Here is a 12,077-nt window from a genome sequence, read left to right on the forward strand (position 1 = left end):
TTTTCTGATTGGAACGCAACGTAATGTGTATTTTCCTTTTAGTGGAAGATATTAGACTCGTATACACCGGCATTCAACTGGAGGACGACAGGCTGCTCTCGGATTATAGGATCCAACACGGGTCGACTGTTCATGTGGTTCAGCGTCTGCGTGGAGGTGGAGAGGTGACTCATGAGATGGGTGAGAGAGAGGGCAGGAATGCGAGTAAGGAACAACTGTCTAGCTTCGACGCTACCGACACCGAAGAATCACAGAGCTGCTGCATCTTTTGATGTGGTCTGATGAGAATTGTCTTTATCTTGTTGTATGTGTTTTGCCATATGTTCCTGTCTTCTCTTAGAAGTTAGGCATGGTAGACCCATTAGCAAATGTAACAAAGATTAGAGACATTCCTTTCACAGGATTGTTGTTTGTTGTTCCATTGTAATCTCAGGAGCCAGTCAGGCAGGGGGTGTTAAACACCCATTATAAACGGGACATCAGGGTGGGGTTGGTGATCTTATTTGCATGAAGAATGGGAACTTTGATCTGGCCACCTGGGAAGATAATGGAGAAGAAGGACTGTAGCAACACCAAATGGGATGGAAAGAAGAGGATGAGGTCATCCCAGCAGAGGAACTGGATTGGATCGCATGAACATTGAGAATTTGCATGTGTTTCTATAAAAGACTGGCCAAGGGATAGTTAGGTTGTCAGACTTCCTGCCCTGGCAATTGACTCTGTTATTGTAGGGTTATGAACTGGCCCGGAGCTCTGTAATATTTGTATCTCGAATTGGTTCTATTGCTAAATACATTTTGAAATTGGCATTTTTCTTCTTTAAGTCTTCATGTAGCTGCGGATTAGCAGCTACATACGAGAGGTATTGCGATCCAACAGGTCATACCGTGGACAGTGTGTTCAGACCAATGGAAATTTTTCATAAATTTGTTACGTGCCAAGGGTTTTTGTACACACTTTCTTTTTTCTTTTTTTTAAACTGTTATTTGTATAACTGATGATGTATAACTGGACGGTCGATTTTGACTTTTTAGAAAATTGCTAAAAATGAGATGATAACATATGTGAATAATCGGTTTGTTTGAGGATAATTTTATGGTGTATTTTTTTAAATATAATATTTACAATTTTTTTTTGTCACAGTTGACTAGATTGTCTCCTCAAGCTGTGCAATTTTCATGCTTTAAATAAAATTAAACTGAAGCCAGATTCTCCAACTGCCATTTTAATTGTTGCATTTTTATGCAGACACACATTTGTCGTTTGTCCAGTGTATTGGTAAAGTATGACCAAAAACAACTGGAAGGCCTGATAGAAGACCACAAATGTTTCAAGGATGCAAAGAAAATAACATTTAGGCAAATAAAAGTAACAGTAGATAAATTAAGAGTGCATGTTTAAAAGTTAATCAACACAATGTTGGGGTCCTGGGTTCTGGGTTGTGTTTGGTTTTTCCTGCAGGGGGCGTGGAGGAGTCAATTGGCAACATCTGGCGCTGCAGGCAGGCGCACCTGTGGGCAATCTCCATCAGGCCACCCATTTAAGGACGGAGCGCCTGGAGTGTTTAGGTGTGTTGTCCTGCTCCTTTGAGGTCTCCACACTGCTTTGCTGAAGTAGAGAACACGCAGGACTTGACTCCCGTGTTGGTTCCGCGCTGGAGCTCTCGGTGCGCCTCAGAAGACCAGACAAGTGCTTCCCTGCAGTCCAGGAGGACGAATGTTTTGAGTTTGTTAAATAAAACCTATTTTTGGACTTTTTATCGTTATGTTCTTGCCTGCTTTTGGGTCCTGTAAAACCCAACTCTAACAACAGCGTGATTGTAATTCCCTTTAAAAGGGGAAAAATACAACAGTGCAGAAATGGCAATAATCATTGTGAAGTTAGAAGATGGGACGAGACTTTTCAGGACTATGTGCTGCTGAAGGACAGTTTAAGATCCAGCTTGTGACACCCCAGGTTCCCCCACACCTACAGTTTCAGTATCATTTCCCTGTGTTTGCAGGACCCCTTGTGAACAGGGTGGAACTTTATTGACTCATTTACAATGTACAAAAAGCCAAATTATGCCCGTTATCAAGAACAAAACAGCAATAAGAACAGAAGAGTATCCCAAAGTATCAACATGGAAACAGTTCAGGGTACAAATGAACCTTTGAAGTAGGAACAAAATCTTATATAACTCTGAAAATGATCTCACAGTGATTAGGCCTCACAAAAAAACTAAACGTTTCACCACCAAGTTCTAGGAGGGAGAATTGTCAACAAAAATATCTGAAATAAAACTTCTATATATGAGTAAATGACCCCAAATTACAGCCAGAAAAGTTGATAGGCCAATCAAAGAGCCATAAGCACCAGCACCTGATGTATTAGCTCAATCGCGGTGCCACACTGGTATGGAGGTTTGTCTGGGGGCCACGCCGTCGCTGCAGGGCTTGAAGTGCGTACTCGTCTTCAGACACGTCTTTGTGAGCTTCAGACACACGAAGCAGAACTCCACCTGACAGCGAGGACAGATAATGTTCTTGCAGCCCGTTTTGTTGTGCTCCACCTTCTGGCCACAGGTGGGGCAGACCCGTATGGAGGGACACGCGTCGACCCCCATCACCTGAGGGAGGGAGGTGGTCGTGCAGTTCATGAGGAGCTGGAGATCATGGTTAATGCAGCCTTGGTTGTCGCAGTGGTCCGAGCGTGGGGCCGGGCCTTTCCACGGGTTCATGCACTGCCAGCAGAAGTGGAACAGTTTCTTCTTGTCCGCTTTGCAGATCAGGCACAGAACGTTGAGGTTGTCTAAATCTTTTCTCTCCACGTAGGTTTTACACCCGGGACACTGTTGGAAAGGACAATTGAGGCACAGTTGTATATTTTGGAACACACACCCAGTGTGACGGGACACTCACTGATTTATACTCGCAGTATTCCCGGGCGGCCAGCCGGGCCGAGGTCTCCTCAAAGTGCTGCATCTCCTCGACGGTGAGGACGGCCAGGCGGCGCACCTCCTGATAAGACCACACCGCATCGCACTTCTGCACGGTGCCTTCCTTCAACGCAGGGCACCTGAACTTGTACTGGCCCTGAAATTACAAACACAGGGGACATTATGCCAAAAAATCCAGTCCATGAGGGCCAGATTCTAACCAGATTTTGTGTCCAACCGAGCAGAAAAGGCCTTCACAGAAGCAAGTGGAACCCCAGGTGAAAGCAATGTCTACTTGTAGGAAAACCTGGTTTGATTCCGGCTCTCCAGGGCTGGATTTGCCCCTCCCCTCACTTTTCAGTCCATTACTCACTCTTTCAGTGCATGTAACATCCCATATTGCAATGAAAGCTTTAATATTTGCCCCACAGCAGTGTTGGGGAGGTGCAACACAACACTTCAGCTGGATTAAATCACATGGAGGTGTACCAAGTACCTGGTCCAGCAGGCTGCGACACCACGCAGTGAGACTCTCAGGGGTGACGGCGTGGCCGCACGACATCTCCGCCCTCTGCGGCGCGTCTCCGTCATCTGGGACTGCGTCACATCACACACACATCAGCAGCGTTAGGTGAAAAAGCTTTAAAGATACCAAAAAGACACAAGTCCAACTGGCACTCACACGGATCCAGACTATCAGGCTTGTTGACAAATTTCAGCGTCGTGTCTTTTGGGTCGTAACGTTTCTCATCTTGACCTGGTGAAGTCATTTTGGGTCTCCGCCGGCAAGGATCTGCTCCGTGACTGTGCTCAGCAGGGTTAAAAGCAGCAGTTGAACACTCCTCCCAGTCACGGGACACAGTCAAGCTTGCTTTCACTTTCACGCCAGGGAGTTTCTAGGAAATCACATGATTCTGTGTAATCGCAGGTGATTCCCAAACATGCTTGTTTTTGTGATTATCATTTTGGGGGCACGGGGAGGGCGCACATATGTGCAAAGGCAGGGTTCACCCCTGGAAGAGTCACCAGGGCCCTATGTGAGCATTTGTGGGTTCGGTACCTTGCTCAAGGGTAACTTGGCAGTGCTCTGAAGGTGTTCTGGCACCTTCCTCTACTACCAGAACAGCTTCCAGATTTTTAAATATGCTTTTTTGAGGTAGGATTGCAGCATTTACACTTTTATTATCATTGTTTTATGTTTCTCTTAAGTGAAAGTGAAAGCTATTGGTGGCTCCTCCTCCCCTGTTTCTAATAAACATGAAAACATTGTCCGGGAAGCCGTAGAGAGTGTCGACACGCACGGAGTTGGTTAAACAGCAAAGAAATGGGAAAAATCTATCAAGTGGTGCTGTGCGGAATCAGAGGAGAGAAGAAGACCATCGACTTGTGCAACACCGAAGAGCAGATGAAGAGCATGACAGTGAAACAGCTCAGGGAAAAGATAGCAGAGAAGATTCCAGAGACAGCAGGTTTGCCTGTGGTTTATATCTTCTGTTTTTTAAAGATTGACTATGGTGAGATGAAAGTTCTGTTGATTTTTGTGTCTGTACAGACGAGACAGCCATTCGGCTGATCTTCACAGACAAGATGCTGGAGCATGATTCTGACCTGCTCTCCACATACGGAATCCAACACATGTCCATCATCCAAATGGTGATGAGACTTCCTGGAGGTCTCCCCTATTGATGAACGCCAACTCCCGTGGGGATCAACTCCCGATTCTGCTGCTCCACAATCAACAAATTGTTGGATTTTTTTTTTTTTGCAATGATGCTGTAATCTTCCTGTGAAGAATAAAATTAATCTAATTCTTTCACGCCTCAATATTGACTATGTGCTGAGCTTTTAATACACACAAAATTGCATTATTCTGAGCAATGATAGGTCAGAGATAGTCATTATTGCCCGTAAATATTAACAGGCAGGGCAGGACTGTCCCACCCTCACTGGAATTAGAGGTTGCTATTTGTTAGCTTGTTGTTTTTCTAGCTTGTGAGTTCTACAGCACCTCCTCCTACAACGCCCTTCTGCAATTGAAAGAGAAAGTATTTGTGACATTGCTCATGTTGTAATCCATTGCAACATGCTAGAGAGCCTCACACAACTACAAAGCTGAAAACTACGAGCGCTGGGACTTTATTTACAACCTGCCAACCGCAGGCACCAACCTGGAGGACAAAATCTGAAGGAATCTGAAAGAATCGGAGAGCTAGAATGCAGAGCTTCTTTCAATGTAGGCAGCCAGGTAAGTGCGTCGACCAGACCCTGCCCATGGCCAGGTGGGCGGGGCTTGAAGAAGAGCTTACAGGGCTTATTGAGTCTTAGCATCATTTACGTTACAAGATGGGGCAAAGTGACCTTTGAACTCAAAAAAGTAGGGAAATAAATATGTCTAGTTTGCAGTGATTGTTGAGTAAGGGCATGGCCAGTACAACTGTACAACTGAAAAACTAAATCTTTCCCCTGAACAGGTAAATACCATGGGCTGGTCAACCAAGGAGCAACCTGTTACCTGAACAGTGTGTTGCAGGTGTTGTTTATGACAGAAGATTTCAAATCAGCCGTAGAGAGGTTTGTAAAGTTTAACTGGAATGCATTTCAAATATAAATTTACCATCTGTCTTAACTGTGTTTAGGCACTCCAGTGAAAATCCTGACTCTGAGTGTATTGACCCTGAGCTGGACGCCTTATTTCAAGATTTAAAGACCAAAACAGCCACCACAAACAACATCACTTGGAAGCTGAGCATTGACAGAGGTGCAAATAAAAACACACACACAGAAAACATACCAACTTTAATTAACTGTCCACCAGAGGGACAAATGTTTGAGGGCACGTTTGAACATTTCCACAGTGAATGAACCCCGAGATGCCGCCGAGTACTTTGAGAAGATTTTGCATTTGGCCAGTCCTGCGGCATCAAAGGTGAGCAGGGAGCTGATTTTATTACCTGAGATAAAGGGCGCAGTAAAGATAGTATTTAATGAGCCATGCTGCTTTCAGATCTTCCATGGAGTCCTGACAAGCAGAACTATATGTGGGTCATGTCAGACACACACGGAGACTGATTTGTCATTTTGGCACCTCCCTCTTGCACTGGTCGATTCTAACGAGGACGACTACAGCGTGGTATGAACCTATCTCCAAATACACTATAGAAACATAGAATAAAAAGGGGACACTTTCTATCATATTTTATATGTGAAATTGTGTTTTCTTCTATCTATTTAGTTTAATATATTTGCAGTTGTCTTTCTCCTATGTGCCACTAGGGGAAGCAAATCCCATAAAAGAAATTCTGGGGCCTTAACAGGAACATGAAGAACATGAGGACTCTCACTGACTGGACAGGGAGTCCACCCTGAATAATAATTAATATCAGATGACTGTTTTTTTTGTTGTTTTTAAGGTGGATGGCCTCGACGAGCATTTCAGGGCTTCAAATTTAACCGGAGATGATCAGATATACTGCGATATCTGCTGTGCCAAGTCTGACTTTACAGTTGTGAGTGCTCACGGTACTTATCTATCGTTATAGTTCCCCATCATAACATTTTGTTTTTGTCAGGACTGTGTCGTGAAGGTGCATCCAGATGTGCTGCTGCTGCTCCTGAAGAGGTTTGAGTTGGACTACAGCTCCATGACATACGTCAAAAACAACTGCACCGTCGACGTCCCCCTCAGCCTGCAGATACCGGCAGCGGTAAATGTAGTTTAGCCGTATTTTATGATGTCTCTTTCATTGTTGGCCCTAAAGTATCTCTCTTGTGTTCGTCAGAATCAGACCTATGAACTGTACGCAGCCGTGAAACATTTTGGAGGCCTCCGGAACGGTCATTACACTGCAACCATAAAGGACGGCGAGGAATGGTATTCCTTCGATGATAGCAGAGTCACGCAGGTGAGAGCAAACTGCAGTTTGGGCTTGTAGATTATTAATTTAATGAGCTGGACCCTTCAAACATTTTTATTGTCTTATCATTAGATTTATGACAAATATCAGGTGGATAGGAGGAAGTAAGTTTTCAGCCTGCATAATATTTCTAAAATAATCCAAGATCCATCCCGAGTGTAATTCTTGTATGTTTCCCTTTCTTCAACAGTGCTTATCTTCTTTTTTACAAAAAGCAGAACGGTAAGATTGCATTTAAGATTGGCGATGAGCAACGGGAGCGAGCTGAACAAACCATTTGATCAAATTTCTCTCGCTCCAGATCGTGAGGTGAGGTCTGCAGCTTCTGCTTACGGTGCCATTGATGGCTTGCATGGAGATGCTGGTGAAAAGAGAGAGAGTGAGGAGGTCGAGGAGGCAGCAGGAGTGGCTCCTGAGATGGAAGATCCAAGCATGAGGCATCAACCAGTCGGCTTTCTTGATGAAGAAAAAGAGATCACGTTTTCACAGATGAGTGTGAAGGCGGACGTGTATGGACAGTGTGCAGATTTGGAGCAGTCGGAAATTAAACAAGAGCAAATGGAACAAGAAGATGGAGTGAATGGAGGTACACATCCACCTCCAACAACTTCCAACCCAGACCTGGGGAAGAGCTTAAGAAGAAGCATGAACACAGAGAATCCTCTAAAAAATAAAAGGATGATAGCAGCAAATCTGGGGATCAACTGCCATCAGGGGAACTCTGAAGTCCAATTAAGTGACGAGGCTATTGAAAGAAGAAAAAAGTTGTGCCAAAGACTTCATATAAAAATAATTGAAGAAGAAATTCGACCTTTAAGATTAGCGATGAGCAACGGGAGCGAGCTGAACAAACCATTTGATCAAATTTCTCTCGCTCCAGAACGTGAGGTGAGGTCTGCAGCTTCTGCTTACGGTGCCATTGATGGCTTGCATGGAGATGCTGGTGAAAAGAGAGAGAGTGAGGAGGTAGAGGAGGCAGCAGGAGTGGCTCCTGAGATGGAAGATCCAAGCATGAGGCATCAACCAGTCGGCTTTCTTGATGAAGAAAAAGAGATCACGTTTTCACAGATGAGTGTGAAGGCAGACGTGTATGGACAGTGTGCAGATTTGGAGCAGTCAGAAATTAAAAAAGAGCAAATGGAACAAGAAGATGGAGTGAATGGAGGTACACATCCACCTCCAACAACTTCCAACCCAGACCTGGGGAAGAGTTTAAGAGGAAGCATGAACACAGAGAATCCTCTGAAAAATAAAAGGATGATAGCAGCAAATCTGGGGAGCAACTGCCATCAGGGGAACTCTGAAGTCCAATTAAGTGACGACGCTATTGAAAGAAAAAAAAAGTTGTGCCAAGGACTTCATAACTTCATATAAAAAGAACTGAAGAAGAAATTCGACCTTTAAAGGTGAAAAAAGTTTGAAATTGAATTCATTTTCAGTTTGAGATACTGTTTGCCAGAGCAGCAGAAACATTAAAGCTCATTAGAAAATGTACTTAAAAAAGTAATCAACATATACAACCCATACTCCTTTTTTCCCCTTCTATAATATGTTCATTAAATAATGAGAATGGTGAGAAATCTGATATTGATGGAAATTACAGCTTTACCATGTCCACAATAAACCTGATTACCTGATAAACAATGATTTGGTTTCGAGTGTAAATCTATTCCACTTTTGTGTGTTAGGCTCGTTATTTGAATTTTAACTCATAGGAAAAAAAAACCTCCACGGAGATTGTCCTATAAATATTGTTTCATCAAAGCTACCATTGCCTGTGGACAATCAAGCCTCAGCCTCTCTGGAATTAGTCCTTTACCGACATTTCCTGAAAATTATTTAATTCCATTCACAGATTTTTGAGTTCCTTTCAGAGGCCGGCTGTCATGTACGAGTCTTAAAAGGCGAAGGGCTGCCGTGAATTTTGGCTTATCGCGCTTTCCGTAGCAGGAACGCGGAACTGTTCCCAACATGGCAGCCATCAGGAGTGCGGTGACTCCGGGCTGCTTAGCAAGATGTTTCCTAAGGCAAACAGGAAAACAAAGCCGAGGCAGCCAGCTCCGTTTAGACATTTGGAACCACGTAGGTGTTCTTTAATATCTCGCATTCGTCACTCCCCCCATAAATGACGTTCAAAGCAGCTTTACCCCGACTAAGTAGCGAGCCAGCTAGCATCCTCGCTACATAATTACGAGTGCATGTCTTCTGTGACTTTGACAGTAGCAGCCTCGGCCATGGTCTGCCAGTTAGAAATGCACGATCTGTGCCTGTTTTGAACCAGGAACAGACTGTCCATTTCACTCGTCTAAGTCCGCATCGATAACAGCAGAGATTTTGTTGACACTGTTTAAATGTAACATTAGTGTGTGTGCTAGTAGCTAACGCGATTCAGGCGTTTGTTTCCAACAGCCTTTTCATGAAGTCATTAAACCTGTGGCTTGTAATTTGAACTACAAAGGGTTTAAGATTTTAGGTTTAAGATCCAAACTAGCTAACCTCGCTTGTATTCGAACTGTCATTACGCCTTCTGTTTAAGGCCGCTAGATGTCGCTGAACCCGCAGCACGGCTAGATTCCATTCGGTATTCTCCCTGTTCACATACAGAGGTCTCTCCAAAGATCCCAGCTGCACACGCTGTTTGAATGTCACAGTCCTGCTCCCAGGACCCTGCTGGGCCGCAGACAGCGTGGGAAGTTTCTCTGGGTGTCCACCATTGCAATGAGAAACAATAGCTCACAGGTGAGCAGCCTGCACATGCACATTCATCTGTAATATAGACTTTTCAATATGTAATGAATCTTCAACTTTAAAAATAAATGCGGGCATCAGTTGTTGTTACATTTGTATGCTGCTGTAACAACGTTGTTTTCAGATTCCTGCAGAGGGTGCAACTGGAGCGGTGCCAGTGTTTGAAGCTTCTGGCCGACTTGTCACACAGTCCTCTGACACCACCCAGTTCACCAGTCAACCAATCACTGAACAGGTAGCTGCCAAAACCCACCTGTGCCAGTCGTTTCTTCTGACTTGAACAATCCAATCCTGTTTTCATTTATATCGCCAGGTTCCACTTGAACCGGCTTCAGCAGCAGCGTCGGTCGTAGACGTTCCTCCTCCTTCCCCTCCTCTTCCTTCCCCCGTGTCAGCCTTGGATTCTGCCGCCGAGGTCGTGCCGGCTGATCCCGCCCCTGTATTAACGCAGCCGCTCATTGAGCAGATGGTCGATGCTGCACCCACCGCTGCTGAGGTTCTTCAGGTTGGAGCTACAGAACAGAGTCTGGCGGAGCTGGGCTTGGCCGGCTACACACCAGTGGGTCTGATCCAAAACCTGCTGGAGTTCATGCACGTAGATCTCGGCCTGCCTTGGTGGGGGGCTATTGTTGTAGGTCAGCAAAGATGAGACAACACTCTTGGAGGATTTCTCAGTCTCCGGTGCTAATTTCTCGGTTCACCCCTCTCCCCGCAGGAACGGTGCTGGCCCGTTTGGCTGTGTTTCCAGTCATTGTGAAGGGTCAAAGGGAAGCGGCCAAGCTCAACAATGTTCTGCCTGAGATGACCAAACTGACAAACAGGATGAATGAGGCCAAACAGAGCGGAAATAAATTCGAATGTAAGAAAAAAAAACAGCCCCCCACATTTTTACAGTTTCAGTTTTTACAACAGTCGATGTTTCACAAGCTCCTCTTTTATGTTCCAGTTGGCAAAGCTTACTCTGACTTGACCTTGTTCCAGAAGAAACATGACGTTAATCCCCTCCGTGGTTTCCTGGTTCCTCTCGTGCAGGTCAGTTCATCAGCTGGCACATAATCAGTTGTGTTTAATGGATGCACTTTTTTACAGTTTTCCCTTATTAATATCTGATTCATGACCAAATTACTTTCATCTCTCAGGCGCCGATCTTCATCTCGTTCTTCATCGCATTGAGGAAGATGGCCTACCTGCCGGTGCCCAGCCTTCAGACCGGGGGCACGCTCTGGTTTCTTGATCTGACGGCAGCGGATCCTTTTTATATCCTGCCCTTTGTTGTCACTGGAACCATGTTCTTCATCCTGGAGGTGGGAATTCTTTTACTTTAGAACAACATTTATGTCCCATTTTTTTGGAGAACTTGGCATGAGCAAGTGAACAAATGATGTAAAGGTGATACATTTTGGTGGTTGGATGTCACTTCTTTTTTTAGTTGGGTGCCGAGTCTGGTGTCGACAACCCCAACCTGCGAGCCATGAAAACCGTGTTCAGGATCATGCCCTTTATCATCCTCCCCATGACCATCAACTTCCCTACAGTCAGTTTGCTGCACGCTCTCCTCAGATGTATCTTCTGTTTGCTCTTCCATGTCAAAAAGCCTTCTTTATTTTTTACTTTCAAACCCTCCTCAGGCGGTGTTTACCTACTGGCTGACCTCCAACTGCTTCTCCTTGGGTCAAGTAGCGCTGCTGAGACTCCCCGTCGTCAGAGAAAAATTCAACATCCCAGAGAAGATCAAGCACCCAGCTTCAGCCCTGCCCCAGAATGACGGCTTTGTCCAGAGTATTAAAAAGGGTGGGTTTCTGTACGCAGGTTGACGAAATTTGATAATACAGTTATTTAATGTGTGTTGTTGGTCCTTCTGCGCAGGCTGGAAGAATGCTCAACTGGCCCAGCAGCTGGAAGAAAGAGAACGGAGGATCAAAAATCACCTGGACCTGGCGGCCAAAGGTCAGTCCCACCGTTTCATATGCCAGCTGTGTCAGTTAAATGCAAGGTTTGTCCACATATTAACTAAATGCCTGAAATGGTATAAGAAATGTAAAAAGTAGTATTAAAAGAATGCATTAGCTTAGCATAATGGCGATTGAGCGTCAGGTTTGGAAAGAGTCTTTGTGCCCCCTTGTGTCCATATATAGGGACTATAGCATCAGCATCTTTTCTGCCGCCACGTTCTGGAGATTAAAGTCAGGATTGATTTAAAAAAAAAAAAAAGCATTCAGATTATAGTTTTAAGCACTTTTTTCTCCTGATATGTCTCTTCAGGTCCTTTGAGGCAGACTTTTACCCACAATCCCCTCCAACAGACCCAACCGGTGTCAGCAGCATCTGCTAAAAACAAGGCGACAGACGCCAAAGCAAGACCATGGAAAGACACTATCGGTTAGAACAGAGTGATTATGAGAAAGATGATGCTTTATGTACATATTTATGGATGAAAGACAAGACCATGGGGTGGTGGCCCTTATGTTATTAAAATGTAAAGACTGACCCACAGTGTG

The 12,077-nt window shown here is 44.7% G+C and overlaps 3 protein-coding genes across 4 annotated transcripts; 2 read left to right on the top strand and 1 right to left on the bottom strand.

The window, feature by feature from the left end:
* Nucleotides 1–1,985: 1,985 nt before the first annotated feature.
* LOC101062620 (probable E3 ubiquitin-protein ligase ARI7) lies at nt 1,986–3,761 on the bottom strand. The gene is made up of 4 exons (XM_011606735.2): nt 3,600–3,761; nt 3,414–3,514; nt 2,901–3,074; nt 1,986–2,830 (listed from the first exon to the last, which is right to left on the bottom strand). Exons 1-4 carry the CDS (start codon nt 3,685–3,687, stop codon nt 2,375–2,377), a joined length of 819 nt encoding a protein of 272 aa, XP_011605037.1. The 5' UTR covers nt 3,688–3,761; the 3' UTR covers nt 1,986–2,374.
* Nucleotides 3,762–4,760: 999 nt separating this feature from the next.
* On the top strand, nt 4,761–8,478 carry LOC105416856 (ubiquitin carboxyl-terminal hydrolase 3-like). Of its 2 annotated transcripts, XM_029840462.1 has the most exons (11): nt 4,772–5,162; nt 5,389–5,488; nt 5,554–5,675; nt 5,773–5,843; nt 5,922–6,047; nt 6,328–6,423; nt 6,487–6,621; nt 6,697–6,819; nt 6,904–6,935; nt 7,022–7,053; nt 7,133–8,478. In XM_029840462.1, exons 1-11 carry the CDS (start codon nt 5,132–5,134, stop codon nt 8,203–8,205), a joined length of 1,941 nt encoding a protein of 646 aa, XP_029696322.1. In that variant the 5' UTR covers nt 4,772–5,131; the 3' UTR covers nt 8,206–8,478. The 2 variants fall into 2 exon arrangements, with proteins under 2 accessions (XP_029696323.1, XP_029696322.1); XM_029840463.1 differs by lacking the exon at nt 6,904–6,935 and having other exon boundaries at nt 4,761–5,162; nt 7,133–7,273.
* Nucleotides 8,479–8,773: 295 nt separating this feature from the next.
* Nucleotides 8,774–12,069, top strand: oxa1l (OXA1L mitochondrial inner membrane protein). The gene is made up of 11 exons (XM_011606731.2): nt 8,774–8,913; nt 9,436–9,570; nt 9,704–9,814; nt 9,893–10,214; nt 10,295–10,438; nt 10,526–10,611; nt 10,719–10,883; nt 11,009–11,113; nt 11,208–11,370; nt 11,446–11,526; nt 11,842–12,069. Exons 1-11 carry the CDS (start codon nt 8,803–8,805, stop codon nt 11,961–11,963), a joined length of 1,545 nt encoding a protein of 514 aa, XP_011605033.2. The 5' UTR covers nt 8,774–8,802; the 3' UTR covers nt 11,964–12,069.
* The last annotated feature ends 8 nt before the right edge of the window (nt 12,070–12,077 follow it).

Source organism: Takifugu rubripes, chromosome 8 (assembly GCF_901000725.2).
Source record: "Takifugu rubripes chromosome 8, fTakRub1.2, whole genome shotgun sequence".
Lineage (NCBI taxonomy): Eukaryota > Metazoa > Chordata > Actinopteri > Tetraodontiformes > Tetraodontidae > Takifugu > Takifugu rubripes.

Coding starts and splice junctions, on each gene's coding strand:
- LOC101062620 (XM_011606735.2), bottom strand. CDS start 3,687: ATGACTTCACCAGGTCAAGATGAGAAACGTTACGACCCAAAAGACACG. Junction 3,075..3,413: donor GTCGCAGCCTGCTGGACCAG/GTACTTGGTACA, acceptor TTGTAATTTCAG/GGCCAGTACAAGTTCAGGTG. Junction 2,831..2,900: donor AATACTGCGAGTATAAATCA/GTGAGTGTCCCG, acceptor CCTTTCCAACAG/TGTCCCGGGTGTAAAACCTA.
- LOC105416856 (XM_029840462.1), top strand. CDS start 5,132: ATGCAGAGCTTCTTTCAATGTAGGCAGCCAG. Junction 5,676..5,772: donor GAAGCTGAGCATTGACAGAG/GTGCAAATAAAA, acceptor ACATTTCCACAG/TGAATGAACCCCGAGATGCC. Junction 6,936..7,021: donor TATCAGGTGGATAGGAGGAA/GTAAGTTTTCAG, acceptor TTTCTTCAACAG/TGCTTATCTTCTTTTTTACA.
- oxa1l (XM_011606731.2), top strand. CDS start 8,803: ATGGCAGCCATCAGGAGTGCGGTGACTCCGGGCTGCTTAGCAAGATGT. Junction 10,439..10,525: donor GAGCGGAAATAAATTCGAAT/GTAAGAAAAAAA, acceptor TTTATGTTCCAG/TTGGCAAAGCTTACTCTGAC. Junction 10,884..11,008: donor CCATGTTCTTCATCCTGGAG/GTGGGAATTCTT, acceptor TTCTTTTTTTAG/TTGGGTGCCGAGTCTGGTGT.